The sequence below is a fragment of the Palaemon carinicauda genome, chromosome 23 (assembly GCF_036898095.1).
Source record: "Palaemon carinicauda isolate YSFRI2023 chromosome 23, ASM3689809v2, whole genome shotgun sequence".
Classification (NCBI taxonomy): Eukaryota; Metazoa; Arthropoda; class Malacostraca; order Decapoda; family Palaemonidae; genus Palaemon; species Palaemon carinicauda.
Genome location: NC_090747.1, coordinates 67802474 through 67830425, shown reverse-complemented (window position 1 = coordinate 67830425; position 27952 = coordinate 67802474). Strand labels below are relative to the sequence as shown.

The 27952-nt window shown below is 46.8% G+C and overlaps 1 protein-coding gene across 2 annotated transcripts; it reads left to right on the top strand.

The window, feature by feature from the left end:
* The first annotated feature begins 4028 nt into the window (after window positions 1-4028).
* LOC137616960 (zinc finger protein OZF-like) lies at window positions 4029-27952 on the top strand. Of its 2 annotated transcripts, none has more exons than XM_068346832.1 (2): window positions 4029-4161; window positions 25352-27952. In XM_068346832.1, the coding sequence occupies exon 2, from the start codon at window positions 25538-25540 to the stop codon at window positions 26417-26419; it is 882 nt and encodes a 293-aa protein (XP_068202933.1). In that variant the 5' UTR covers window positions 4029-4161; window positions 25352-25537; the 3' UTR covers window positions 26420-27952. The 2 variants fall into 2 exon arrangements, with proteins under 2 accessions (XP_068202933.1, XP_068202934.1); XM_068346833.1 differs by having other exon boundaries at window positions 4030-4105.

The following is a 27952-nucleotide window of genomic DNA, read 5'->3' as shown; positions in this document are numbered from 1 at the left end:
AGTCCTCCTCTATTTCCTCTTCCAAGTGCCTCTGTAGCGCAGATTGCGGATTTTCTGCTTTATCTGAGAAACGGTCTCTCCCTCTCTGCATCCACCATTAAAGGCTACAGAAGCATGTTAGCTTCTGTTTTCAGGCATAGGGGTTTGGATCTTTCTAATAACAAAGATCTCCAAGACCTGCTTAAGTCTTTCGAGACTTCCAAGGAGCGTCATATTTCGACTCCTGCTTGGAACTTGGACGTGGTCCTACAGTTCCTTATGTCAGACAGGTTTGAACCATTAAATTGAGCCTCCCTGAAGGATCTTACCCTCAAGACACTTTTTTTGGTGAGCTTGGCTTCGGCTAAAGGGTTAGTGAGATACATGCTTTTAGCAAGAACATCAGCTTCTCCACTAATAAAGAAGTATGCGCTCTTCAACTTGGTTTTTTGGCCAAGAATGAACTTCCGTCTCGTCTTTGGCCTAAATCATTTGAAATCCCCAGTCTTTCTGAGATTGTGGGGAATGAAGTTGAAAGAGTGCTGTGCCCCGTTAGAGCTCTTAAATTTTATTTATCCAGAGCTAAACCGCTACGAGGTTGTTCAGAGGCTTTATTGTGCTCCGTTAAAAAGCCCTCTTTGCCCATGTCTAAGAATGCGTGGTCTTATTTTATTAGACTTTTGATTCGGGAGGCACACTCTCATTTAAGTGAGAAGGATTGTAATTTACTTAAAGTCAAGGCTCATGAAGTTAGAGCGATAGCAACTTCAGTAGCGTTTAAGCAAAATAGATCCATTAAAAGTATTATGGACGCACGCGACCTTTTGGAGAGGCAAGTCGGTATTCGCTTCATATTACTTGAAAGATGTCCAGACTCTTTATGAGGACTGCTACACACTGGGACCATTCGTAGCAGCGAGTGCAGTTGTGGGTGAAGGCTCTACCACTACATTCCCTTAATCCCAATATCCTTTTAATCTACTCTTGAAATTTTTAATCTTATTTTGGGTTGTACGGGAGACTAAGAAGTCTTTCGCAATCTTTTTGATTTGGCGGGTGGTCAAAATGTTGTTTCTTGAGAGCGCCCAGATTAAGGGTATTGATGAGGTCCTGTTATAGGGGTGTTCGCCCTGGATATAACAGCTCCTGGGAGTCTTTCAGCATCCTGAGAGGATGGCTGGGCTTCGTGAGGAAAGCGGACTAATGAGGCAGAGCAATCATCAGAGTCAGCTTCCTTACCAGGTACCTATACTTAAGTTTGTTTTTATGAAATATTTGTCAAAAACTCTTGAGCATATACGCCTTTATTGTTATAATACTGGTCTCTACCCACTACCATGGGTGTGAATCAGCTATTTATATATTCACCGGCTAAGTTTAATATTTAAAAATGATATTTTCATTATAAAATAAATTTTTGAATATACTTACCCGGTGAATATATAATATTAAAGGCCCTCCCTTCCTCCCCGATAGAGACCCTGCGGACTGAGAAGAACTGGAGTGGTTGAGAAGTATATGCGGTATCTGGCCTATAGTCGGCGCTGGTGGGCACACCCGCAACCTTCATGGCGATCGCTCGCGAGTTTTTTGGAATCAGTCGGGGCGTCGGAGACGTCAGCTATTTATATATTCACCGGATAAGTATATTAAAAAATTTATTTTATAATGAAAATATCATTTTTAAATATTTTCCAAAAAGAGATAAACCCATAAAAATTTAGTCAAACATTGCAATAATCTGTTGTATAATTTTGTTTAGCAGTATGTCATTTCTATTGAGTGACCAGTCAATCGTCATTGTAGTAGAAGCTTTTAGTTTCAAATCCAATTGAACAAATCTTTAACATCAATGTAATGTTAATGATTCAATGTATACAATCTGTAATGATTTTTTCCTCTTCTAGGTAATGAATGGCAGCACTCATCATGAAATTAGCAATATAACTTCTTTATTCTACGACGATACCCAAAAGGAATAGTACGTATCCCTAGATATACCCAAGACTTGCTAAGAATTCCCACTGGGCAATTACAGTGAGTTAGCATTGTAACTCTGTGTAGGTAACTGATAGATTAATGATTAGCTAGTGTTAGTTCCTACACGAAAACAAAGCTCGTCCTTTACATAGGAGGATAATAACAACTGCCAGGTGTTTACCCTGCCGGCAGTGGGGAGGCTAATCTCAGTTGGGTTTCAGCCGTCAGACAATACACTCCTTCCTCTCTGCTAGAAACTTTGTCAGTATTTGCTTTGGAAATTATCTTTGAAAGTTGCTTTAAAATTTCTTTCTCTTTCCAGCCTTGCATGTGTGTTTGTGACTACCCATCATGCATATTTGTCTGTAGTTTTACCTTTTGGTAACACTTGTGTGTGTGTTGATGGTCATTCCTTTGATTACATCTCTGCCTGGTGATCACTAAGGTTGTGAGGTCATCCTTCAAAGGGAAGCAGTTCTGAGGGAGACAGGATCCCTTCTCCTAAGGGGTTCTTGAGATTGCTTGCAACCTCTTTCCCTTTTCCATTGGCGGTTGGGAGAGAGCAATTCCAGTAACCTATTACAAACCTTGAGGTTGGGGGTCTTTCTTTTTTCTCTTGGGATGCGGGAAAGACTTCATCCTAGGGGAGTTTTTTCTTTTTTCAGTTTAATGTTGCGATTTGGTGAATTGGAGAGGTTTCCGAAGCCCAGGCTGACCAACCCCAAGAGTTCCTTAGGGACTCCCTAGGTTCCTTTGTATGGTTTTGTGAAAGGTGTAATGGCTACAGGTTCTAGTAGTCACTCCTGCCCAAGGACGTTCCCCAGACGCTTTGAGATCTCCTTGATGCTACCCTTCTGGAGCACTGGGCCAACAACAACTTCAGGAGTTCCTTCTCTAGAGCTCTTCTGCTCCTCAGAACATGCTCTCAAGGTTGCTTGTCTTCCTTGTTTGATCTATCCTCTTCGGAGGAAAAACTAAATTCTACTAGCGTCCTGCATCCTGATCTTCATGGAACTTCAGTGTGCAACATTGTGGACCTTCTTAGCTGCAGTTCCAGATTTCGCCCTTCAAGAAGTCCTCCTCTAGAGGTCTAGCTCTTTGGAACTTGCTCACAAGGTTATTTGTTATCCTTGTCCTGATCCTTCCTCTTCAGAGGAGGATCTCTAATGCCAGTCCCTTCTCCATGACCTTCGTGGAACGTCTTGTCCTTCTTAGTGACTGAGCTGCTAGTCTTCCTTCAGGAAACTTCAGGGTGGGATTTGTCCTCCCTTGCATCTTCTTGAGGGAAGCATCCTTCAGTCTTCTTCCAGTACTGTCTTGATCCTGTTCCTTCTGCCACCCCAGGTGCCTTCCAAGTTTCCTTCATAGTCATCGTCACCATTGGAGAGAAAGCTCTACTCCCAACACTGTTGCTATCCTCTTTTACATGCTCCTCCCAGTTTTTTACCAAGCCTTACTAGATGACCCTCTTCAGCAGCCACGCGCATTGACAAATGTGATCCTGCCTATACACACATCTCCCAGATAGGCATAGTTTTGTAGACATGCTACTTTTGGAGTCTTTTTCTACTCTTCTTGCACAAGGGTACACCTCCATTTATAGTCAGACCTCATTAATCTCGGTTTCTTACTTCGTGGTTTCGGTTTTTCGGACTGAGAAGAACTGGAGTGGTTGAGAAGTATATGCGGTATCTGGCCTATAGTCGGCGCTGGTGGGCACACCCGCAACCTTCATGGCGATCGCTCGCGAGTTTTTTGGAATCTGTCGGGGCGTCGGAGACGTCAGCTATTTATATATTCACCGGATAAGTATATTCAAAAATTTATTTTATAATGAAAATATCATTTTTAAATATTTTCCAAAAAGAGATAAACCCATAAAAATTTAGTCAAACATTGCAATAATCTGTTGTATAATTTTGTTTAGCAGTATGTCATTTCTATTGAGTGACCAGTCAATCGTCATTGTAGTAGAAGCTTTTAGTTTCAAATCCAATTGAACAAATCTTTAACATCAATGTAATGTTAATGATTCAATGTATACAATCTGTAATGATTTTTTCCTCTTCTAGGTAATGAATGGCAGCACTCATCATGAAATTAGCAATATAACTTCTTTATTCTACGACGATACCCAAAAGGAATAGTACGTATCCCTAGATATACCCAAGACTTGCTAAGAATTCCCACTGGGCAATTACAGTGAGTTAGCATTGTAACTCTGTGTAGGTAACTGATAGATTAATGATTAGCTAGTGTTAGTTCCTACACGAAAACAAAGCTCGTCCTTTACATAGGAGGATAATAACAACTGCCAGGTGTTTACCCTGCCGGCAGTGGGGAGGCTAATCTCAGTTGGGTTTCAGCCGTCAGACAATACACTCCTTCCTCTCTGCTAGAAACTTTGTCAGTATTTGCTTTGGAAATTATCTTTGAAAGTTGCTTTAAAATTTCTTTCTCTTTCCAGCCTTGCATGTGTGTTTGTGACTACCCATCATGCATATTTGTCTGTAGTTTTACCTTTTGGTAACACTTGTGTGTGTGTTGATGGTCATTCCTTTGATTACATCTCTGCCTGGTGATCACTAAGGTTGTGAGGTCATCCTTCAAAGGGAAGCAGTTCTGAGGGAGACAGGATCCCTTCTCCTAAGGGGTTCTTGAGATTGCTTGCAACCTCTTTCCCTTTTCCATTGGCGGTTGGGAGAGAGCAATTCCAGTAACCTATTACAAACCTTGAGGTTGGGGGTCTTTCTTTTTTCTCTTGGGATGCGGGAAAGACTTCATCCTAGGGGAGTTTTTTCTTTTTTCAGTTTAATGTTGCGATTTGGTGAATTGGAGAGGTTTCCGAAGCCCAGGCTGACCAACCCCAAGAGTTCCTTAGGGACTCCCTAGGTTCCTTTGTATGGTTTTGTGAAAGGTGTAATGGCTACAGGTTCTAGTAGTCACTCCTGCCCAAGGACGTTCCCCAGACGCTTTGAGATCTCCTTGATGCTACCCTTCTGGAGCACTGGGCCAACAACAACTTCAGGAGTTCCTTCTCTAGAGCTCTTCTGCTCCTCAGAACATGCTCTCAAGGTTGCTTGTCTTCCTTGTTTGATCTATCCTCTTCGGAGGAAAAACTAAATTCTACTAGCGTCCTGCATCCTGATCTTCATGGAACTTCAGTGTGCAACATTGTGGACCTTCTTAGCTGCGGTTCCAGATTTCGCCCTTCAAGAAGTCCTCCTCTAGAGGTCTAGCTCTTTGGAACTTGCTCACAAGGTTATTTGTTATCCTTGTCCTGATCCTTCCTCTTCAGAGGAGGATCTCTAATGCCAGTCCCTTCTCCATGACCTTCGTGGAACGTCTTGTCCTTCTTAGTGACTGAGCTGCTAGTCTTCCTTCAGGAAACTTCAGGGTGGGATTTGTCCTCCCTTGCATCTTCTTGAGGGAAGCATCCTTCAGTCTTCTTCCAGTACTGTCTTGATCCTGTTCCTTCTGCCACCCCAGGTGCCTTCCAAGTTTCCTTCATAGTCATCGTCACCATTGGAGAGAAAGCTCTACTCCCAACACTGTTGCTATCCTCTTTTACATGCTCCTCCCTGTTTTTTACCAAGCCTTACTAGATGACCCTCTTCAGCAGCCACGCGCATTGACAAATGTGATCCTGCCTATACACACATCTCCCAGATAGGCATAGTTTTGTAGACATGCTACTTTTGGAGTCTTTTTCTACTCTTCTTGCACAAGGGTACACCTCCATTTATAGTCAGACCTCATTAATCTCGGTTTCTTACTTCGCGGTTTCGGTTTTTCGCGGCCAAGGAGATTAAAAAAAAACTTGGTTTTTGTTTACGCAACATTAAGAATTTGATTTCTAATAGTTGGCAACAGCATTGGGATGGCCAAGAACAATGCAATATCTATTAAATAAAATTCTCATAAAAATTGCAATAAAATTCAAGCTGGACAATGATTTCAAATAGCCTGCGCTCCTTTACACTGTGATCGTTGCACGCCACTATCCTAACTCTCTCTGTACAGTGTGTATCCATTTAATGTGGTAATATAGCTATATTTGAAATAAACCAGATTTTGATTAAACTGGTGTTTCACTTACCTGTATCCAATAATAATTTGTGTAATATTCGCATCTTAGTATTGAATTTATTATTAAATACATAGCGAATTATAATCTCATGCATTGTTTACATTCAAATCAGCTGATCAAATCTGCATAGTCCGTCGTTAACCTATATTCACTTTCACGATATTATCCCACTGGTATGACCATTCTCTTTCGCAGAATTACCTCACTGATGTAACCTATCATGCATATTGGTATGATATCTCCATGTTATTATTGTCCTTGACTTATTATTATTACATTCTTAATCCTGTTACCAAATCCCTTTCGTACATTTACTTTGCTCTTCCACACACATCTACAACGTATCATTCCAACTCTTTGATTCTCTTTATTTTTTGCACTTTTGTTCATCTCTTTTCTAGCATTCATTTGTCATTTTCATCTTCTTAATCATTCAAAATGCTTTTCTTGTCCCTCATTCCACATATTCCCATTCCTTTTTTTTATTCCTTCTTCTCGCATTTCCCAAATTCATTGATTTTGGTAATTTATTTGATTTAGCATAGATTTGGCTGAGGGAATGTGCTACTGCAAGATCCAGGCAATCTGAACGTACACATGCACGCTACCGCCTCCCCCCATCTCGTCTTTGTCATATTGTTTCGTCCTTCTCTCTCCCTGGTGTTCCACTTAACTGTATCCAATAATAATGCATGTGTTATGCACATTTTAGTATCGTATTTTTAATTAAAAACATAGCAAACTGTAATCTTATGCATTGTTTACATTCAAATCAGCTGATCAACTCTGCCTAGTCTGTCGTCAACCTCAATTTTCGGATTAAATAACTCCGCCAATGCACAATTTGTTCCGTAACTGAATACAAACCTTAACTATTTACATGGGGGTAATTACTTTGGCGACAGCCGATGACGAGCCATAAAGTTTTAACGAGGGTTTCCTACCCCACCGCTAGTTAGCGGGGGGTAGGGAGGGGTAGCTACCCCTCCCCCCTCACACACACCGGTGAAGATCCACTTTACTTTTGGCTCGGGAAGAGAACAGACCTGTCTGTGCTCTCCCTCGTTTTGACTGCCATATTAATCTGTATTTGCTTTCTCTCTTTTGCAGTGTGTTTGAAGTTGGCCTCTACTGACAATGCGTACTTGCCCTGGACTTCCCGGCCACCCTTGTGGGACCTTTATGTCGGCCATGGAAACGGATCCTCACTCCTTATGCCCCCAGTGTAGGGGCCAACGGTGTGATAGTTCTAATTTGTGCATTGAGTGTAGGGAGTGGTCTACCTCCCAGTGGGAGAGGTTTGCCCGGTGACGTAAGAAGAAGGCTAAGTGGGATCTTTCTCTTTCCGAGGTTTCTCGGAAGAGAGAAAATCTTAAGTCTTCCTCTTCCGCCGCCCATTCCTCCTCCGAAGCTCCCGCTCGGGCGGCCTCTTCCGAGAAGCCAGCGAGAGGTAGCGTAGACCGTAATGTAGATGTCATTAACCGATCACGTGGCGGGGGAGAGGTCGTTGCCAACCATAGCGAGGCGGCTGCCCCTCCCCCCTCGGAGGAGGTATTTGTTTCTAAAAATGACCATTTTCAACTTTGGGCTTCCTTGGGGCTGCAGGGTTCGCCCTCCAAGGAAGTCTTGTTTGGTATGATCAAACGGGGTGCGGCTGTATAACAATCGTCAACCTCAGCGGACATAGATCCTCTGTCATTGGTTGACGTTGTTGTGTCGGAAACATCCCGTGGGTCTAACCAAACTCCTGTTCCTATGGCTGCGGTAGCAGAAGGCTCTGTCTCTCCCTCTGAACATACTTCGAGGGAGGAGCTTAGTCCCACGGTCTCTCCCTCTGCTGAGATTCCCTCTCGGGGGAGTTCTCTGGTAGAGACGCCTCTTCGGAGGCCTGTTGATGGTCAGCCTGCTGATCCCACGGCCCCTCGTGGGCGTATAAGGCGGAAGGCTCGTCCTCCCCTTCGCCGTAGAGGCCTTCCTTCCCTCTTCAAGGGGGTTAGGAGGCGCCTCTTCGGCCCGTCGTCACCACAGTCCTCTGTGGAGGAGACGACTCGCCATTCTCCAGATCTACCTGCTACCACCCTTGACCTCTCCAGGGATCGTTCATGATCCCCGTCGGAGGATGGTCGTCCTTCTGGACAATGTGAGCTGTCACCTCAACCATCTACATCTAAGGCTGCTGATGCGCAACCTCCTGACCCTTCGGGGTCTCAGGGACTTAAGCGCGCAACTGCGCCGCTCGCCCCTAAGCGTAAGGCTCTGCCTGCGCACCCTGTTGCTGTTGTTCCTGTCGTTCCTGACAAAGCGCCTCGGCGCTCACCCTTAGGCGTTCGCGCCACTGTTCCTGTTGCTTACCAGGGTTCCCCTGTGCGCCCACGCCCATCGGCGCCCCGTCGCCCTCCTGCAGTTCCTGATGTAGCGCGTAAGCGCTCAACTGCGCAAACGCGCCCTGTTCCTGTTGTAGCGCCGCCGCGCTCTCCTGCGCACTTGAGGCCAGTTCTTGATAAGGCGCCTACGCGCCCACCGGTGCCCCAGCGGCCTTCAGCGCTCACGCGCCCTCCAGCACCTCGCCGACCCCCTGTTCCTGTTTCACCGCGCGCGATCCAGGAGGTTCCTGAGTTGGCGCACAGGCGCCCACAGGTTCCTTCGGACTCGTCGCGCCCTGCGGGGGAGAGACGCGATACGCGTCCCCGCGCGATTCCAGCTCCCGCCCTCACGCGCACCCCAACGCACCCACGCGCCGCTTTGGGCGAATCGCGCCCACCTAAGGAGGTTCTCGATACAAGGGAGTCTCATGATACGAGAGAGGTTCGCGATGCATGCCCGCGCGCAGTTCCTGTTACAGCTCCAACGCGACCACGCGTCGCGACGACTCAGCTCGTCGCCCCAGAGGTTGCCAAGCCAGCGCAGGGGCGCTCACGGCCGCCTCTGGAACCGCGCGAATCTGTTGATGTTACGATCGCGCTCGACACGCCCCAATCGCGCCCTGTTCCTGCTTCATGCCCCGTGCCTGTCTTTAAGACAGCGGTGGTGGCGCAACTCACTCCAGAACGCCCTCACGCGGCTCGCACCTCGCGACCTCCTAAGCAGCGAACCCCGACGCGACCTGTTCCTGATACGCGCCATGCGCGCCCACGATCGCCAGCGCACCTAGCGTTTGCAGAGGCGAGTAAACCGGTCCAGCCAGACCGTCATCAAACCTCTCGTTCCCAGGTCGCTCGCGACCCTGCTCCCGCACTATCGCTCCCTCGACCAGTCCTACCGGACACCCGCTCTGGCGCACCTGTTATCTCTCCCCCCCCGGGGCTGCACCAAATCACTGCGCGCCCACGCGTTCGGCCGCCTCCTGTTCCAGTTCGCCGCACGCCCACGCCATCGCCCACTTGCGCTTTCGGGCATGTTCCCGCTCAGGCTTCCGTGCGCCCCCAAAGCCACGCTCCCGCTCTGTCTCCAGCGCGCCATCGCTCCATCGCTCCCGACCATCCTCCTGCGCACCATCGCTCCATCGCTCCCGACCATCCTCCTGCGCACCATCGCGCCCCCGCTCACGCGGGTGCACGCGCGCGCGATTTTCCAGCTTCGCGCCCTTCTCTCACGCGCGATCCTGATCTGGGCCCGGTTTACGGGCCCCAGCGCGATCGCCGGCAGGCGGTTTCTTCTTTGTCGCGTTCCCCTCCCCGCAAGCGCAGACCAACGTGCTCGCCAGAGGGGGAACGCTCCTCGGACAGGTCTAGGGATTCTTCTCTTACAGCCCCACAGGCGAACCCTCGTGTGTCGACTCCTAGGGATCCATCGATCCCTTTCCTTTCAGAGGGAGTGTCTGACAGCGCTGCTGTCAGTCAGCAGCCCTGGTTCGACACCCTACTCAGAGCTCTCGTGTGGCCTATTAAGCCAACACTCTCTGATTCGGGTCGCGAACCAGCGGCAGCTTCCTCCCCCCTGAAAAGGAAGAGAGGAGTCTCTCCCGTGGATCCTCCTCCGAGGCCTGTGCTGTCCCCGCGTAGATCCTTGCGCAAGGATCCTACTCCCCCTCAGACCTTCTCGCCCTCCCCTGCGGAGGAGGATTACCCCTCCTCAGGGGAGTCGGTTGAGCAGGAATACTCCCCCATCGCACCAATGGTGGATGTTCCTCCTCTTCCCGATAGGTCTCTTCATCCCGAGGTGGAGAAGGACTTGCCCCCTTCGCTTTTAGTCCTGCATCCCTCCCAGGAGGGAACCTAAGGACTCTAAGACGATTCCAAAATCATCTTCTAGGATCAGACAGGAACAGCCCAGAGCCGTAGAGGATGCCCACGTTTCCCCCCAGGAAGAGTCTCTGTGGTCCGGAGACTTCGCTGCAAGTCCGTCAGGAGGCGAGCACCAGGAGTCAGAACACGCGTTCTGGCAAGTCCTGACTCTCATGAGGAACCTTGATGGGATTCCAGACCCTGAGGTCCCACCTCGTGAGGGTAAGGACACGGTCCTGGATCGCGTCTACGGCACTCAGAAGCCCTCTAGAGCCAGCGCAGCATTGCCCTGGTCCCAAGGGATGAAGAGCGCCAGAGACAAGATCGAGGGCCAGCTCGCGGAGCTTGCCTCCTCCAGTAGATCCAGTACTGGAAATAAGCTCCTCCCTCCTCCTCATGTCCATCAGAGGAGGTACTTTGAAGTCCTTGAGGAGTCTGCGCTGAGCCTTCCCTTACATCACTCCGTGGAAGGACTCACAGGGGAGTCCCTCTTGAGAGGCTCTCCAACCGGCACGTATCCTTCTCAGCCACTGAGATCCAGAGCCAGGAGAAGGTCATCAAGTGCGCTATGCAAGCCACTTCATGGCTCGACATCTGGCTGGGGTCTCTGGGCATCCTGGTGCGGTCCGAGGATCTCTCCAAGGAAAGCACCAGGAAGGCGCTGGAAACTTTTCTCCTCTCGGGTACTCGGACCATCGAGTTCCTGTCCCACCAAGTCTCGAGCTTGTGGGCCAACACGATCCTCAAATGCAGGGATGCTGTTGTCGAGAGGTTCCACCATAAGGTTCCCAGCGCCGAGTCGAGCAGGCTCAGACACTCTTCCGTCCTTGGTAAGAGCTTGTTTGAGCCTAAGGATATGGAGCTCTCTGCCGAGAGGTAGAGGAAATCCAACCAGGATTTCCTCATCCATAGGGCCCTAACATCGAGGCCCTATAAGCCTCCGGCGGTTCAGCAGCCCCTTCCCGTCAAGGATACGAAGAAGACTACCGTAGCAGCGAATCCCAAGGTGTCTAAGCCCTTTCCTGCCAAGGGCAGGAGGGGGAAAAAGTCCTCCAGGGGAGGCAAGAACCCTAGAGGCTCCGGCCGAGGCCGGAAGCACTAGGGTTGGCATTCCCCCCCGCGTGTCCACCAGTGGGGGGAGGCCTGCAGAGTTGCGCAGCAAGGTGGCAGCAACTCGGGGCGGATGCCTGGACGGTCTCTGTGATATCCCTAGGGTATCGCGTCCCGTTCACAGCATCTCTCCCTCCCTTGACAGCGAATCCAGTGTCGTTGAGCTCTTTTGCCATGGGATCGGCAAAAGGGCAGGCCCTTCGGGCCGAAGTCCAGACCATGTCGGAGAAGGACGCTCTCCAGGAGGTCGTGGACGGGTCCCCAGGCTTCTACAGTCGACTCTTGTGAGAAAGGCGTCTGGAGGCTGGAGACCAGTCATCGAACTCTCGACACTGAACGGGTTTGTCAAGCAGACTCCGTTCATTATGGAGACGGCAGACACGGTCAGACTTGCAGTGAGATCAAGAGACTTCATGTGCACACTGGATCTGAAGGACGCATACTTCCAGATCCCAATCCATCCGTCTTCAAGGAAGTACCTGAGATTTTGCCTAGACAACAAGATCTACCAGTTCAAGGTGCTGTGTTTCAGTCTCTCCACAGCCCCTCAGGTGTTCACCAGAGTCTTCACCATCATCTCTTCATGGGCTCACAGGATCGGCATCCGTCTCCTCCGTTACCTGGACGACTGGCTGATCCTGGCAGACTCGCAGGCATCCCTTCTTCGTCACCGAGACAAGCTCCTCGAAGTTTGCCAGGATCTGGGGATCGTGGTAAACCTCGAGAAGTCCTCTCTGCAGCCCTCTCAGAAACTGGTATATCTAGGCATGATCATAGACACCAATCTCCACAAAGCCTTCCCATCAGACGAAAGGATAGCAAGGCTGAGGAAGGTTGCGAAACCTTTCCTCAATTGAGAAGAACTCCCAGCCCAATCGTGGCTTCGTCTCCTCGGCCACCTCTCCTCCCTGACCCGTCTCGTCCCCAACAGTCGTCTCAGGATGAGATCCCTTCAGTGGCGACTCAAGTCTCGGTGGAGTCAAGGACTCGACTCCCCGGACATACTGATCCCCATGGGATCTGCGGAACGACCGGACCTCAGATGGTGGGTGGCAGACGAGAACCTGCGAAAGGGAGTGGATCTTCTCGTCTCTACCCCGGATTTGATGCTGTTTTCGGACGCATCAAACAAGGGGTGGGGTGCCCACGTTCTGAACCACAGGGCCTCAGGCCTGTGGTCAGAATCAGAAAAGTACCTTCACATAAACCTGCTAGAGATGAAGGCCGTTTTCATGGCCCTTCAAAAGTTCCACCAAGTTCTGGCGGGCCACTCCGTGGTGGTGATGAGCGACAACACTACGGTGGTGGCTTACATCAACAAGCAGGGAGGTACCTTTTCGGAACAGCTGTCCCATCTTGCAGTAGAGATCCTGAGATGGTCCGAAGCCCACTCGATATCACTTGCGGCTCGCTTCATTCCAGGCAAGAGGAATGTGCTCGCCGACAGTCTGAGCAGAGCGACGCAGATAGTGAGTACCGAGTGGTCTTTGGATCCTCGGATAGCCAACAAAGTCCTGACTTTGTGGGGTTCCCCGACTGTGGACCTGTTCGCTACAGCATTGAACACCAAGCTTCCGCTGTACTGCTCCCCAGTCCCGGACCCCAAGGCCCTCTGGCAAGATGCCTTCCAACAACGGTGGGACAACGTCGACGTGTACGCCTTTCCCCCGTTCTGTCTGATGAGGAGGGTCCTCAACAAGACCAGAACATCGGTCAACCTCTCGATGACCTTGATAGCTCTGCTATGGCATGGCATCACGCAGAGTGGTTTCCGGACCTTCTGCAGCTCCTCACGGAGATCCCGAGGGAGCTCCCTCCACGTCACGAGCTACTCAAACAACCACACTCCAACATCTTTCACAAAGCCGTAGCTTCGCTTCGACTTCACGCCTGGAGACTATGCAGCATCTCCTCAAAAAGAGAGGATTTTCGCAACAAGATGCGGAAAGGATGTCTGGCCACCTGCGCAGGTCATCCGCAGGAGTTTACCAGGCGAAGTGGAGAGTTCTCTGTGGTTGGTGCCGTGGAAGGGGTATCTCTCCCCTCGATGCCACTTTACCAGCAATAGAGGAGTTCCTTGTGTATCTGCGGGAAGAAATGCGCCTTTCAGTCTCGGCAGTGAAAGGCTATCGCTCAGCCTTAAGTCTTGCCTTCATGCTCAAAGGAATGGACATTTCCTCTTCGCTGGAACTGTCTCTTCTCATACGGAGTTACGAACTTACCTGCCCTCAGTCGGAAGTGAGACCTCCTCCTTGGAACGTGGTTCGGGTTCTCAGGTCTCTTAAGAGGCCTCCCTACGAACCATTACGCCAGGCTTCTGATCGCCACCTTACCTGGAAGACGGTGTTCCTGCTAGCTCTGGCCTCGGCCAAGCGAGTCAGTGAACTGCATGGTCTCTCTTACGACGTCGCCCATTCAAGGGGATGGGGGGAGGTAACGTTAGGCTTCATCCCTGAGTTTGTTGCTAAGACTCAGATCCCGGGAGTGCAGGACCCTAGGTTCGACTCTTTCCAGGTCTCGAGTCTTCGTTCTGTAACAGATGACCCAGACCATCTCCTACTGTGCCCAGTCAGGAGTCTGAGGTTGTATCTCAAAAGAACAGCTGCAGTCCGCCCCCAGTTGCAGAACTTGTTTGTTAGCACTGGGGAAACGAAGAGGAGGGTCACCAGGAATACCATCTCGGCCTGGATCCGCAAGGTGATCCACCTGGCCTTGAGTTCTGACCCTCCTCCGTCACGGCGCCCTAGGGCGCATGATGTCAGGGGCGTTGCTACGTCTCTGGCCTTCAAGAAGAACTTTTCGGTGACGCAGGTCCTGCAAGCTGGGGTGTGGAAGCGTCAGACCACCTTCATGGCCCATTACCTGCAAGACGTGACACACAGACGGCTCGATACGTTTTCTATCGGCCCTGTGGTGGCTGCACAACAGCTGGTCTAACCTCAGGCTCCTAATTGGACAAGTAGCAGAGGGTTGAGGGCATTGTTACCCGGTTTTAGTATGTGTGAATGAAAAGATCTGTCTCGCCCTTTTCTTTTCTTCATCCTCTCCTCCCTTGGAGAAAAACAGCATCCTGGGTCCTTTGCACAGCTAACCTCAAACCTCTGCAGGTAAGCCATGCTCCCTTGTGTTCCTAGTACAGTATTAAGTTGTAATACTGTCATGTCCCCATACCCTGTCGAGGTGGTATTGGGTAGTCCTAGCCTAGATATCCTTCTAAAGAACTCCAGGTCAACTTCCTAGGACATGTCACTGCTCACCTTCACACACGACTTACGTAGGCCGCAGCAGCCCCTCAGCTGTCTGCGAGGCGCAGGGGCCCCAACCCTTGAGTTGCTTTATGAACTTGGGTTAGGAACCCCCGGGCAAGCCAAAGCCAGTATGGCAGGGGACTTACCTCCCTTCCTAAGGGTTAAGTCACCCCATGTAAATAGCGTGGTTTGTATTCAGTTACGGAACAAATGACAAATTCGTAGATAATTTGTATTTTTCCTAACGATACAAACCTTAGCTATTTACAGTTATGTGCCCGCCAGCCCTGTCCCCCAAGATAAGACCTACCTCTAAGTAAAGTGGATCTTCACCGGTGTGTGTGAGGGGGGAGGGGTAGCTAGCTACCCCTCCCTACCCACCGCTAACTAGCGGTGGGGTAGGAAACCCTTGTTAAAACTTTATGGCTCGTCATCGGCTGTCGCTAAAGTAATTACCCCCATGTAAATAGCTAAGGTTTGTATTGTTAGAAAAATACAAATTATCTACGAATTTGCCATATTTTATAGTTATTAGCTCTGTGGTATTTGATTATAGAGCCTCAATAGAGACTTGGCAGAAGGTCACCACGACATGCAGTTGAGGGAGTTTAGCACACTCTACCCTCCTGTAGCCTAGCCCAGCACTTACCTTCGATGAGAGGGGTAAAGCACAAGTGTCAACCACGACGCTTAATACCTTGCTCACCACTGAGAACTAGTAGTTTCACACAAGCACAGTGCTATCAGATTCCCATTGCATTCATTGGCATGTCAGATCTCGTCAGCAGTCTCAAACATTCATCCCTTATGAAAGTTTTCTTCAGACTGTTGATCTAAGGGACTAGGTCGCCTATGTTGTCTCTTCCTTTTGGTCATTTGTGGTGAACCCTCGTTTATCGCGGTAGATAGGTTCCAGACCCGGCCGCGATAGGTGAAAATCCGCGAAGTAGTGACATCATATTTACCTATTTATTTAACATGTATATTCAGACTTTTAAAACCTTCCCTTGTACGTAGTACTGTTAACAAACCACCCTTTAATGTACAGAACACTTAATGCATGTACTACAGCACCCTAAACTAAAACAGGCACAAATATTAAAGGCGATTTTATATCATGCGTTTCCTAAACACCTAAAAAGCACGATAAAAAATGGCAACCAATGTTTTGTTTACGTTCATCTCTGATCATAATGAAGAAACAAACTCATTTAGTGTACACATATATGTATAGGTTAGTTTTTGCATCGATTATATTGATTATACAGTATGTTGATTTTTTTATTCCCAATGTTTTACGTACTTAATTTTTCTTAGGACTTCCAAATGAAATGTTTTTCTTTATGACGCTGCCTGAAACGACGGCGTCATGAAGTACTGTACGCTCAGTAAACAACCACGCTCAGAACAAAGAAGGCATTTAACGCGCATGATGAAAGTGATAAATAATGATATTTACAGTAAAAGCATTTACAAAATATGTTATTAGTACAAATATAATTTACCATATCTATATAAAATCATACAGTACAGTACATACTGTACGTAGCAAAGCAGGAAAACAATTTACGAGAGAGAGAGAGAGAGAGAGAGAGAGAGAGAGAGAGAGAGAGAGAGAGAGAGAGAGAGAGAGAGAGAGAGAGAGAGAGAGAGAGAGAGAGAGAGAGAGAGGAGAGAGAGAGAGAGAGAGAGAGATTGTTTTATGTACGTACAAATGTAAATTTTAAACAAAAAAAATATGATAGGTTACAACATGTAGACTTTTAAAACCTTCCCTTTAACTTAATGCATACAGTACTAAACTATAAAACAGGCACAAATATTAGAATGTGAGAATATTAAAGTAAAAAATAAAGATTGTTACTGTACTCACCACGAAAGAAGTTCAAGAAAAACTTGAATGATGATGGCGATGAATTTGCTGCACAGTAGAAATGATGATGATGAAGCTGATGATGTGTTCTACTGTGCAGCCAGGTAGTATTTTACGTCTCTTCAGACGGAGGTGTCTTTTCCTGGGACACCTCTTCAACTTCTTCCTGGGAAACTTCTTCAATTTCTTCCGAAGGCGTACTAGCAGGAGGAACTGGCTCTTTTTTGCGAGGCTGGAAGAACATTGTGATCGGAAGTTGTTGCCGCTGCTTCTTTTTTCGATCTAAGAGCATCTTGTAGGGAGTCATTATGTCATCAACCTTGTTGCAGAATTGCATCGACCGAACCATATCCTCGTCCCACTCTTGCAACATTTCTTTCAACTCCTTCGCATGGTTGCATCCCTTGGCAAGCCGTTCTAATGTTAAGCCCGTTTCTTCGACATTTTCTTGGGTCTCTTCCTGGGATTCACTCTCTTCTTCGCTTGCCGATTTCGTCAGGTCTTCGAGGTCTGCGTCAGTTAGGGGCTGGGAATGGCAGTCCAACAACTCGTCGACGTCTTCAGTCGTCATGTCGCCAAATCCGTCACCTCCAATTATGGCAGCCAACTGCACAGATTTGCGTATTGCAGAGTGTTGGATTTCAGCAGGTGTAAATCCCTCGTCGCCGTAAACAATCTGGGGCCACAACTTCTTCCAGCTCGCATTCACGGTTGCAGGTTTCATCTCTTGAAGTGCCTTCTGAATATTCTGCAGGCACGTGGCTATGGTGTACTGCCTCCAGTACGCCTTCAAGTTAAAATCTTCATCCTCATCATCTTGGGCAGCATCCACACACGCAACGAGGTTCGCCAAGGTATTCTTCGTGTAGAGGGCCTTGAACGCCCTGATAACCCCCTGGTCCATCGGTTGAATTAATGATGTGGTGTTGGGTGGCAGGAACTCAACCTGAATGCCCTCATGCGACAGGTCAGTTGCGTGTCCACCAGCGTTATCCATAAGGAGAAGGATCTTGAATGGCAAGCCCTTCTCTAAGAGATATTTGCTGACTTGCGGGATAAAACACTGATGGAACTAGTTGGAGGTCAGCATCTTCGTAATCCATGCTTTTTGATTATGCATCCAGTACACGGGAAGGAGATTCTTATTTTTATTTTTCAAAGCGCGAGGATTTTTCGACTTATAAATAAGCCCCGGCTTTAGCAAAAATCCAGCAGCATTGCCACACATCACGAGGGTAACGCGATCCTTGAATGCTTTAAAGCCAGAGGCTTTGGCTTCCTCTTTGAACAGGAAAGTTCGCGACGGCATTCTCTTCCAAAACAAGCCGGTCTCATCCATATTAAACACTTGTTCCGGCTTGTATCCACCTTCGGCGATAATATTCTTGAATGTCTGGTTCGTGTAAGTTTCAGCAGCGGCAGTGTCAGCCAAAGCAGCCTCGCCATGCAGGGAAACGCTTTTCAGGGCGAAGCGTTTCTGAAACTTCGCGAACCATCCTTTGCTGGCGGAAAAACGTTGTTTCTGAGGCTGGGAATCAGTGGATGTCCCTAGTTGAGGATCATCTGCATCATCATCTTCTTCAGCATGGTTGCCGTCGTCGTCTTGAGGTTCCTTTGCAACAAAATTCTCATACAAGCTCAAAGCCTTTGTTCGGATGGTGTTCGTATCCAAGGCTATGTTCTTCTTCCGGCGGTCGGCAATCCACACAGCTAAAGCACCTTCCATGCGTACGATCGTTTTATTACGCGTTGTAACGACTCGCTTCGCTGATCTGCTAAAGGTGATTACAGCCGTCTTTCTAATGTTCGCCTCGTCCTTCTTGATATAGTGAACAGTAGATTCGTTGATTCCAAAATGGCGCGCCGCGGCTGCGTAACTTCTACCGTCTTTTAACATATCGAGAAGCGTAACCTTCTCAGCAATCGTCATCATCCTTCGGTGGCGTTTAGGCTCACTACCAGCCTTAGTAGAAGCAGAACGCTTGGGAGGTATTGTACAGTAGGATTTAACAAAAAGTTCAACTTAAAAAGGTCGCACACAGCACAGATTAAACTTCACAAACTTAAGAACGTCTACTCAGCGATACGCCGTAAGAGAAAGTGGACGACCCGGGCCCGCGAGAACCTAGATGCTGGAAGCTGGAGATGCGGGCAAAACACCAATCACAGGCTAGATAACAAAACTTGAGTTCTGATTCGTCATCTATCAGCGCTTGAACCAATCACAACCCGTCTTACAGTATATGATGCGTAGGTTACCAACTCAAAGTACAAGATACCCCGCGAGTACCATACGTACAGTATTAATAATAATAATAATAAATAATGATAATAATACAGTACTGTAATAATAATAATAATAATGATAATAATAATAACAATCATAATTTTATTAACAACAACAACAATAATAATAATAACAATAATAATAATAGCTTTACGTATGCTATTTTATTCTTTTGTAGGATGTGTGTGTGTGTCTCTCTCTCTCTCTCTCTCTCTCTCTCTCTCTCTCTCTCTCTCTCTCTCTCTCTCTCTCTCTCTCTCTCGTACGCTTAATCGAAATGTGATTTTTGCAACAAAGAATATTATTGGATGCAGTACTACGTACGTATACATACAAAAGATTCATGGAAAAGAAGCACATCCATTACATTTGTAGTACAGTAGTAGCCATCAGCAGCCTTACACCATTCTAATATGGTATGACTGCATCTGATTTGCGTTTCATGTTTGATTTAATTTTACTACGTACTGTATACAGTACTGTATTATCGTATGATCACATTCTCTTTTCGTGTTTTATTTATTTCTGTGCTGAATTATATATCATATGTAATGCAATGAACAATCACTAAGAGCAGATATTACCAATTACAGTATTAATGGAATTACAGGTAACGAAATATCGTATTTGGGGGTCTTCAGATTTCGCGGTATTTTCGAAATTTCCGGAAAATCCGCGGTATGTATATATATATGGGTTATGGAAAAAACCCGCGAAGTGGTGAACCTGCGACGGTCGAACCGCGAAGTAGCGAGGGTTCACTGTACATGATTACTTTACAAGTCGACATCTTCTTTGAATGAAAGAGCTTCGCTAGTTGCAGGTAGAACATAGTTCTACACAGCGGCTGCTGTAATAGAAGTCTTCCGACCACTTGAGGTACTGTATATGCTTCCCCTCTCGCCACAAGTTCGAGAACTCATCGGATCTCTTTCTCAGTTCTCGGGCCGACTCTATGGATAATCTCCTCAGCTCTTCTAACCTGCATAAAGAGACATAACTCCATGGGTTATCCCCCTTTTTTCCTTCCTGCTGTTCCAAGGGTTTGAACTCATTGGGATTCTCCTCTGGAAAAGTATATTTGGCAAACTTTTAGCTTGACCTTGGTCTTGTCCTTCAACCCTCTGACGATGATGCCCTCCCGCAGCCAGAGTTTGCCCTGTCCACGGCCATACCACGTCGAAACATTGTCTCTTTCGATCAGCAAAAACAAGCAACACAGAGTCTGCTCAGTACTTAGACCGGTGACCACTTGGGAACACCACTGTGATTGGTGTTGTAGAAGTGCTACTTCTCCAGTTATAGCTGCTCTAATGCAGAGGTGGAATTCTTTGTCCATCGCTTCACCAAGAAAAGATGCCTCTTGGTAGTGGCTGGGAAAGTGATGCTCGGGACGTCATCGATGTTCTTATCCAAGAGATAACTCCCTGTTTCCTCTTCCTCGAGGAGCTTCCCCCGTGGCAGGTCCCCTCCTAAGAGTTTGAAGTACACATCTCTCTCTAACAGGGACAGAGAATTGCAACTCAGCTACAAGCGAATACACCTGGGGAAGTGTGAGGCTAATTCTCTTTATACCTTCGGGATCCAAACATTCAGTCGGATACCCGTCTCAAGCGTTACATCCTTGGATTGAACGAAGTGTTTCATCGAAGTCTCTCCAATTCTCTACAGTCAGATCCTCCTGTAGATAGTCTCAAATTCCAGCCTCTCCTCATGAAACAAGTTAGCATATCAAAATCTGTTCAGCAAGGAGAAGGCATACGGTCAAACAAGCACTTAGTCCACAAGACTTCCTGGGTATGTTTGACCACTAGGACTCTTCCTTCTAGATTCTGGAATGGTGTCATTAAGGAATTATTTTCAACCATCCAGCAGGTTTTCTTGAAAAGGTTTACTGTAGTGTCAACCTGGTTCATCAGGATTGGCTTTGTTCTCCGAAGACTTCGGCACGACGTTCTGATCCTAACAGACTCGTCAAACCCGCAGCAAATTCCTTCAAATCCAACCTTTTCTGGGGCACGAGCTCAGGTCTCATACCTGAGAAGACGGTTGACAAACGGAAATCTCCAATGAGGAGGTGACCTTCTCAGCCCTTCCCCAGATTTGACGCTCCCTCCAGTTGCATCAAAGAAAGGGAGAGGGGACCAGGCTGTACCACTTGGTCTCGGCTCTGGTCGTAGTCCAAACGGTACCATCTCTTAAACCTCCCAGAAAGGAGGGCAGACTTCTACAGACAAGGGGTGCCACCCCCTCCGAGGAGAACTCAGATTTGAGATTCAGCTCCTCTCACAGGTAACACCTTATGTCGACCTTCAACTTGGGCTAGAACTCATGGATGGGAGACAGAATGTGACCAAGGGAATTGCCTCTAGGTGCTGAGAGTCCCTCCAACCACTGGTCAACAATCCTCCTGCTTGTGGGGAGAATCGCTGACTACAGCAGCAGATGTAGGTCGTGTCTTTTCTGTCTGAGGAAGACTTCCTTCACCGGTTGGTCTCTCCTTTGGAGGACTCCTCCAGTGAAGAGAGGTATTCACCAACTCCCCTGCCTGGGAGTAGTCCCTCCATCAACCACTCGGTAGCAATCTTCCTGCTTGTGGGAAGGATAGCCGACAGCGGCTGTAGACATTGGTCACCTTTCCCATCCGCGAGAGAAACTGCCCCTTTCCCTGGTTGGTGTTCCCTGCGGGGGATTCCTCCAGCGGGAATCAGATTCATCCTTCTCCCACCCTTGATCTTTGGGAGAAGGCCATCCTCATCTCGCCAACAAGACTCGTCTTGCCCAGCAGACTCGTCACACCCATTGACTCACCTGCAACTCCTGACAGAGATCCCGAGAGAAATCCCTCAGTGACTCTAGTAGCCCCATGTGAACACCTTTCACAAAGTTGTATCTTTGCTGTAATTCCATGACTGGAGACTATCCAGCTCCTCCTCTCTTAGAAAGTTCTTTCCACAACAAATTGCAAAGAGGATGTCTGGATACCTGTGTAGATCTTCAGCTTCAGCTGTCCAGGCCAGGGTTACTGTAGTTGGTATCATGGAAGGGGTATCCCTCCCCTCAATCCCACTATCCCAGCATTAAAGGAGTTCCTTGTTTACCTTCAGGAAAAAAGTGTTCTCGTAGTCTCGGCAATGAAAGGGCACCACTAGTTCTTTAGCCTCGCCTTCAGACCGAAAGGAATTAACCTTTCCTCCATGTCAGCATCGCCCCTTGTCTTACAGAGTTTTTGAGCCAACAGACCCTTAGTCAGAAGGGAGATCTCCTCCACAGGGTAGGGTTCACATCCTGTGGTCCCCAAAGGGATCCACCTACAACTTAAGATGCCAAGCAGCAGATATTTACCTGCCTCGATGACAGGTCTCCCGCTCGTACTGGATTTTGCCAAAGGATTCTGCGAACCCCATGGGGCGCCCTTAACGCCTCTCATGAACGGTAATACTTGGCCTTGTTTCTGGCAGCTCGGATCCCAGAACCCAAACCCTTCGTTCTTAGAGTCCTTCGCAGTATGATCTTGTTTACCTTCAGGAAAAAAAGCGTTCTCGTAGTCTCGGCAATGAAAGGGCACCGCTAGTTCTTTAGCCTCGCCTTCAGACCGAAAGGAATTAACCTTTCCTCCATGTCAGCTTCGCCCCTTGTCTTACGGAGTTTTTGAGCCAACAGACCCTTAGTCAGAAGGGAGATCTCCTCCACAGGGTAGGGTTCACATCCTGTGGTCCCCAAAGGGATCCACCTACAACTTAGGATGCCAAGCAGCAGATGTTTACCTGCCTCGATGACAGGTCTCCCGCTCGTACTTGCTTTGGCCAAAAGAGTCTGCGAACCCCATGGGGCGCCCTTAACGCCTCTCATGAACGGTAATACTTGGCCTTGTTTCTGGCAGCTTGGATCCCAGAACCCAAACCCTTCGCTCATAGAGTCCTTCGCAGTATGACCAGTGATCCAGATTGACGGTCACCATGCCAAAGAGAAACTGGAGGCCTCTACCTTAAGGAAACTACAAGAGCTCGCCCCGAGCGTCAGCACCCCTTGTCAGCTTGGGGAAGATCATGAGAAGTATCACCAAGAACACGTTCTCAGCTCGGATTCACAAGGTCATGAATTAAAAATTGAATCCTGATCCTTCTCCTCATAGAAGAGACTGAGAGCTCATGACATTAGGGGCAGTAGTATGCCCTAGCATTTTATAAGACTACTCTGTGGTGCAGGCCTTGTCAGCTGGCATGTAGAAGCATCAGATGATCTTCACCGCCCACTTCCTGCAAGACGTGACCCACAGGAATATGGAGAGGTTGTTCATGGGTCCTGTGGAGGCTACACAATAAATATATTAAAAACCTCAGGCTCCATGATGGACAAGTAGCAGATGAGGGAGGGCAGAGTTTATCCATGGTTAAGTCTGGGATGAATGACAACTAATGACTGGCTCTTTCCTTCTTTCATCTTCCACCCTGTGTAGTAACATCCCCAATGGGACTTTGCAAAGCTGACCACTGTCTGCAGTTAGAACCATTTCTTTTGTGTAACCTGGTATAGAAAAGGGATTTTGACAAAGGAAAAATCTATTTCTGGGGAGAGACCTGTGGCGACCGGTGAAAAGGGTCCTTCTTTACACTTTTCTGATATAAACCTTCCAAATATACCAGAGAAAGATAAAAGCATGGAATGCAGAAGTTACTACCCTCGCGCGAGCACCTTGTGGGTGTCGTGTATAAAGCAGGGGCGCGTGAAAGCCACTATTCACAGGCTGTCTTCCATTTAGCTAATTCCTTCGTCAAAAGGGATGGGCCGATACAGAGGCACCAGCTACGCTACCAGAACCACGCCACCGATACCCGACGCGAGCGCCATCTGAACAACATCCTTCTGTTTTGGACTTGCTAGCTTGATCTTAGATTTTTGTGTTCTCGGTGTTTTCACGTTTCGTGGATTAATTTCATCATGGCCAAAGCTCCAACTTCACCCATACCAATGTTAAGGTACATAGTTTGTTTTGACAGCTTTTTGTAGTACCGGGCAGTTGTTCTCTTCCCAGTATAGTGTTGTTTTTATTTCGACCGGATTTGCCTTCCGCGGTGTCGGCAGCTATTGTTCTTTTGATTTGACTCGCTGGGAATTCATGTTATTCTTGCCCATTTGGTACTCTGTCAGTTAGGTTCTTGGTTAAGTCACTGGCCTTACGCCTTTTTGAACCATTATTATTATTATTATTATTATTATTATTATTATTATTTCCTATGGTACTTTTTGCTAGCAAGTCCAGTCTCGAACAAGAATAGCATTCTGGCTTTATTATAGTTTAGTACCCGCCCTGAGAGGCGTTCGTCAGTGGACTATATCCTTTTAAATTTTGTTAAAGCAGACGTTATTCTTCGTTCGTAGTCTTGTATTTGACGTTACAATTTTATTATTATACTTATATCATATAGTGTGCTTAATTAGGTTCTTTATAGTGTAACCACAAGAGCGAGAGCATGGAGTTCTCGTTTTCTGTCGCTCAGTCACGAGTTACCCTTTCTCTCGTTTTCTTTCTTAACTTGAGTATGAGAGGGGGATTTCCCGTTTTCCGTTTTATACGATCACGGGTTCTCCCTCCCCCCTCTCCCTCTACGGGTATATGATATCTTACGATTTATTTTATTTTGTGGTTACTGTTAATATAGCTAGCGTTATTAATAGGTCCTGTTCGAGTGTGAGTCATTGTTTTGGCATCCTTAAGACACCCCCTGTTCCCCTCGTAGTTCCGTCCTCTTCCCGTTACGGCTTGGGAGTAGGATCTGAACATTCATCCACTCCGCCGTGAGTTCTACTCCGCCATGAGGGATACTCATTGAGCTTGGAATTATAATACTTGTGTCCCCAATACTGCTTGCGAGGGAGGATTGGGTAAAGTCTCTGGTACTTTCAAAAGTTCCTATAACTCTGAGAACTCTTACCTAGACAGTGCTAATATCACAACCACACAGCTTGTGGAGGCCGCCAGTCACGCATAACAATATTTTAGCGAGATGCAAGGGTTCTTACCAGTTACGATCTAAATATCGTACAGAGAAAACCCCCGTTCAATGCCAAAAGTCAGTTGGTATGGACTTCCACCCTCCTAAGAGTAAGTCATCCCTATAAATAGTGAGGGTTTGTATAGCGTGACGGAACATATGACAAATTTGGAAGTAATTTGTATTTTTCCTAACCATACAAATCTGCGGCTATATTTATACAGATTGGCCCATCAGCACCTGTTCTCCAAGAAAGTCTTAACCTGCATGCAAACTTGGTGCCCATCCCAGGTGTGTGAGTGAGTGGGGTAGCCAGCTACCCCCTACCCCTCCCGCTAACTAGCGGTTGAGATGGTTATCCCTGTCTTATGGCCCGTCTTCCAGCTTTGTTGAAAGTAATTTTCCTATAAATAGCTCCAGGTTTGTATCGTTAGGAAAAATTCTTTACTTCCAAATTTGTCATTTTCAAATTTGTTATTTTAGTTTAAAAAGTAGTAATTTTATTACTGAAATCTTCATTTCCATCTTGCCCTTCTCCACTGATAATTGTTTTCTATCATTTCAGATTTTTTATCCCAAGGGAAATAATCATCCAGCTCTTGTGGCAAGATTGTTTAAACTACTGAAGAAAGCTGCAAGAGATACAGGACTTGGAAAAAGGAAGAATGTTCATGTTGTAAGACTGATGTAAAGAGTAGGAAGTTGAGCGTGAACCTATGTTTGTTTACCATTGAAGATAATATTGAAGAGGATGTCATCTTGTGATAGGGAGAGGATGAGGAACTCTGAATTATTAGAATTTCCAATAAAAAGCGAAATGGAAGATTCGTTTTCACACACTGCAGTCAAGTTGGAAAATTATATTTTTGTTAGTGATGGACTCGTTAATAATGGCTCTTTTTCCATGAATCCAAACATGGAAATCAAAGTAGAACCAGAAATAGAAATCAAAGTAGAGCCAGATATATTTGAGCCAAGCGAAAGTGACATGACATATTTTTTCGACTCTGATACACCAGTGAGTGAGGAGGATTTACAAATTAGTAAAAGGGAAGTCAATAAAGAAGAGGAGACTGTAAAGACTGGTGAGAAACAGGAATGTGGCATACAGTTAGGACCCAGTTGGAAAGAGGACAAAGAAAAGGGAAGAGGAAGTGGGAAAGAGTGTTTACAGAAAGAGGAGCAAATCGAAACTCACCCTAGGAGGAAGCCATTTAAGTGCATTGTCTGTGACAAAGCATTTTCTGAGAGAAGTTATCTCAGAGAACATCACAGAATTCATACCGGAGAAAAGCCATTTAAGTGCAGTGTCTGCGGCAAAGCATTTTCTCAGAGAAGTGCTCTTACTACACATCACAGAATTCACACTGGGGAGAAGGCATTCAAGTGCAATGTTTGTGAAAGGGCATTTTCTGAGAGAAGTCATCTCACAAGCCATTATAGAACTCACACTGGGGAGAAGCCATTTAAGTGTAGTGTCTGTGACAATGCATTTTCTCAGAGAAGTAATCTCACGAGACATTTTAGAATTCACACTGGTGTAAAGCCATTTAAATGCAGTGTCTGTGACAAAGCATTTTCTAAGAGAAGTAACCTTACAAGACATTATAGAACTCACACTGTGGACAAATAGGAAGAATACCTATGGTGGTGGGGGCAACAGGACTTATGAAGAAAACCTGAGACAATACCTTCAGGCAATACCAAGTTGCCCAAGCTTAAATAAGGTGCAGATTGCTGCCATCAAGGGAACAGTAACCATTTTGAAAAGAGCCTTTGGATACAAGGCTAGTGGAGCATAAAGATGCAACCGTAGACACCAGGTTGGGGTCCATTGCATCACTAATATAAAGTAAAACCAATTAAGGTATTAAGACAAGGCTGGAGAAGCCATTCTTGTGCAGTGATTTCAATATGGCATTTACCTGGAAATCTTGTCTCTCAAGCCATTTGAAGAATTTTGCCAGAGAAAATTTGTAAGTACTGTACGTGGGAACAACCTGCTCTTTTGAAAAGAGGAGAATACTGTAGCAAAGTGATTCAGTTTTCATACTAGCCAGTAGCTAGACTCTAGTTGTACTCTCTCTCTCTCTTTTGTTAGTTTGATTAACTGAAATTGAGATAGTTCCTCTGGAAATGTTTCCCTAGGGGACACTTAAGAACAAGTTGAATGGAATTTTGATCAAGCAAGAAAAATTTGTTTTCTGTGTCTCCTTGAGGATGTTCAGTTGCTTGTGTTCTTGCATGCTGATGGGTCATCTCTTGTTAGCTAGTTATGCACCTCCTCATTGTACTGTACCTCTGATTCACTTATTATGCACATCCTTTGTTGTTTAGTCACATTTAAGAGTTAGAAACCTGAATAGTATTTGTGAAAACTAAATGATTAGAGGAAATAATTGGACAACAGGAAATAGAAATGTTTCATATGCATTTGTCTGCTGATCTCTTATGCTGCATGTGCTGGAGGAGCAATATGATTACTGTGGTGCATCTTTCTTTAATGATCTTGGTACTAAGAAAAATTTCACTCAATTGATGTATTTCTGGGCTCCGACCCGTGCCGCCCAGTGAAATGCTCCTTTAACATCATTTCTAAGGTAAAAACTGCTATAAATTTACCAGAGAAAAATTTGTATAGGAATGCTAGGTTGAACCCAGTTCGCTCACCTTAATAAGGTGTCGGTATAATACTGGGGCACTGAGTAAATCACAACCAGACGCCTCGCACCATTTAGATATCTCCTGTCAATATCCCCGAACAGCGAGGTGCCGTTCAACATCCTACTACTACTAGCGATCCCACGCCAGTGACGTCACTCCTTTATATAGCACGAAACTTTCTAGCCGTATTTTGCCTAGTGTGTGAATTTCGCTGGTTTTTTTTTCTGGATTTACCTCAAGATGTCGGACTCCACTGTCACTCCATCTAAGTTAAGTACCAGATCTATGAGTTTTGAGATTTTGGAGGGGGCCTTGCCCTTTTTTGCTTATATTAATACAGCTTTATTTTTCACGACCCCGCGTGGGTCTTTCATGGCGCCCGGCTCCCTCCTATCTCTCTCTCGTTTCGTTCTTAACGATTTTCAATGAGTCCTCCATACTGATTGTTTCTCGTTATGAACTTTATGGGTATCCACGGTTCACACACCGTATTAATATTTAT

Excerpts from the sequence above, each read along its gene's own strand:
- LOC137616960 (XM_068346832.1), top strand. The coding sequence starts at position 25,538 with ATGTCATCTTGTGATAGGGAGAGGATGAGGAACTCTGAATTATTAGAA.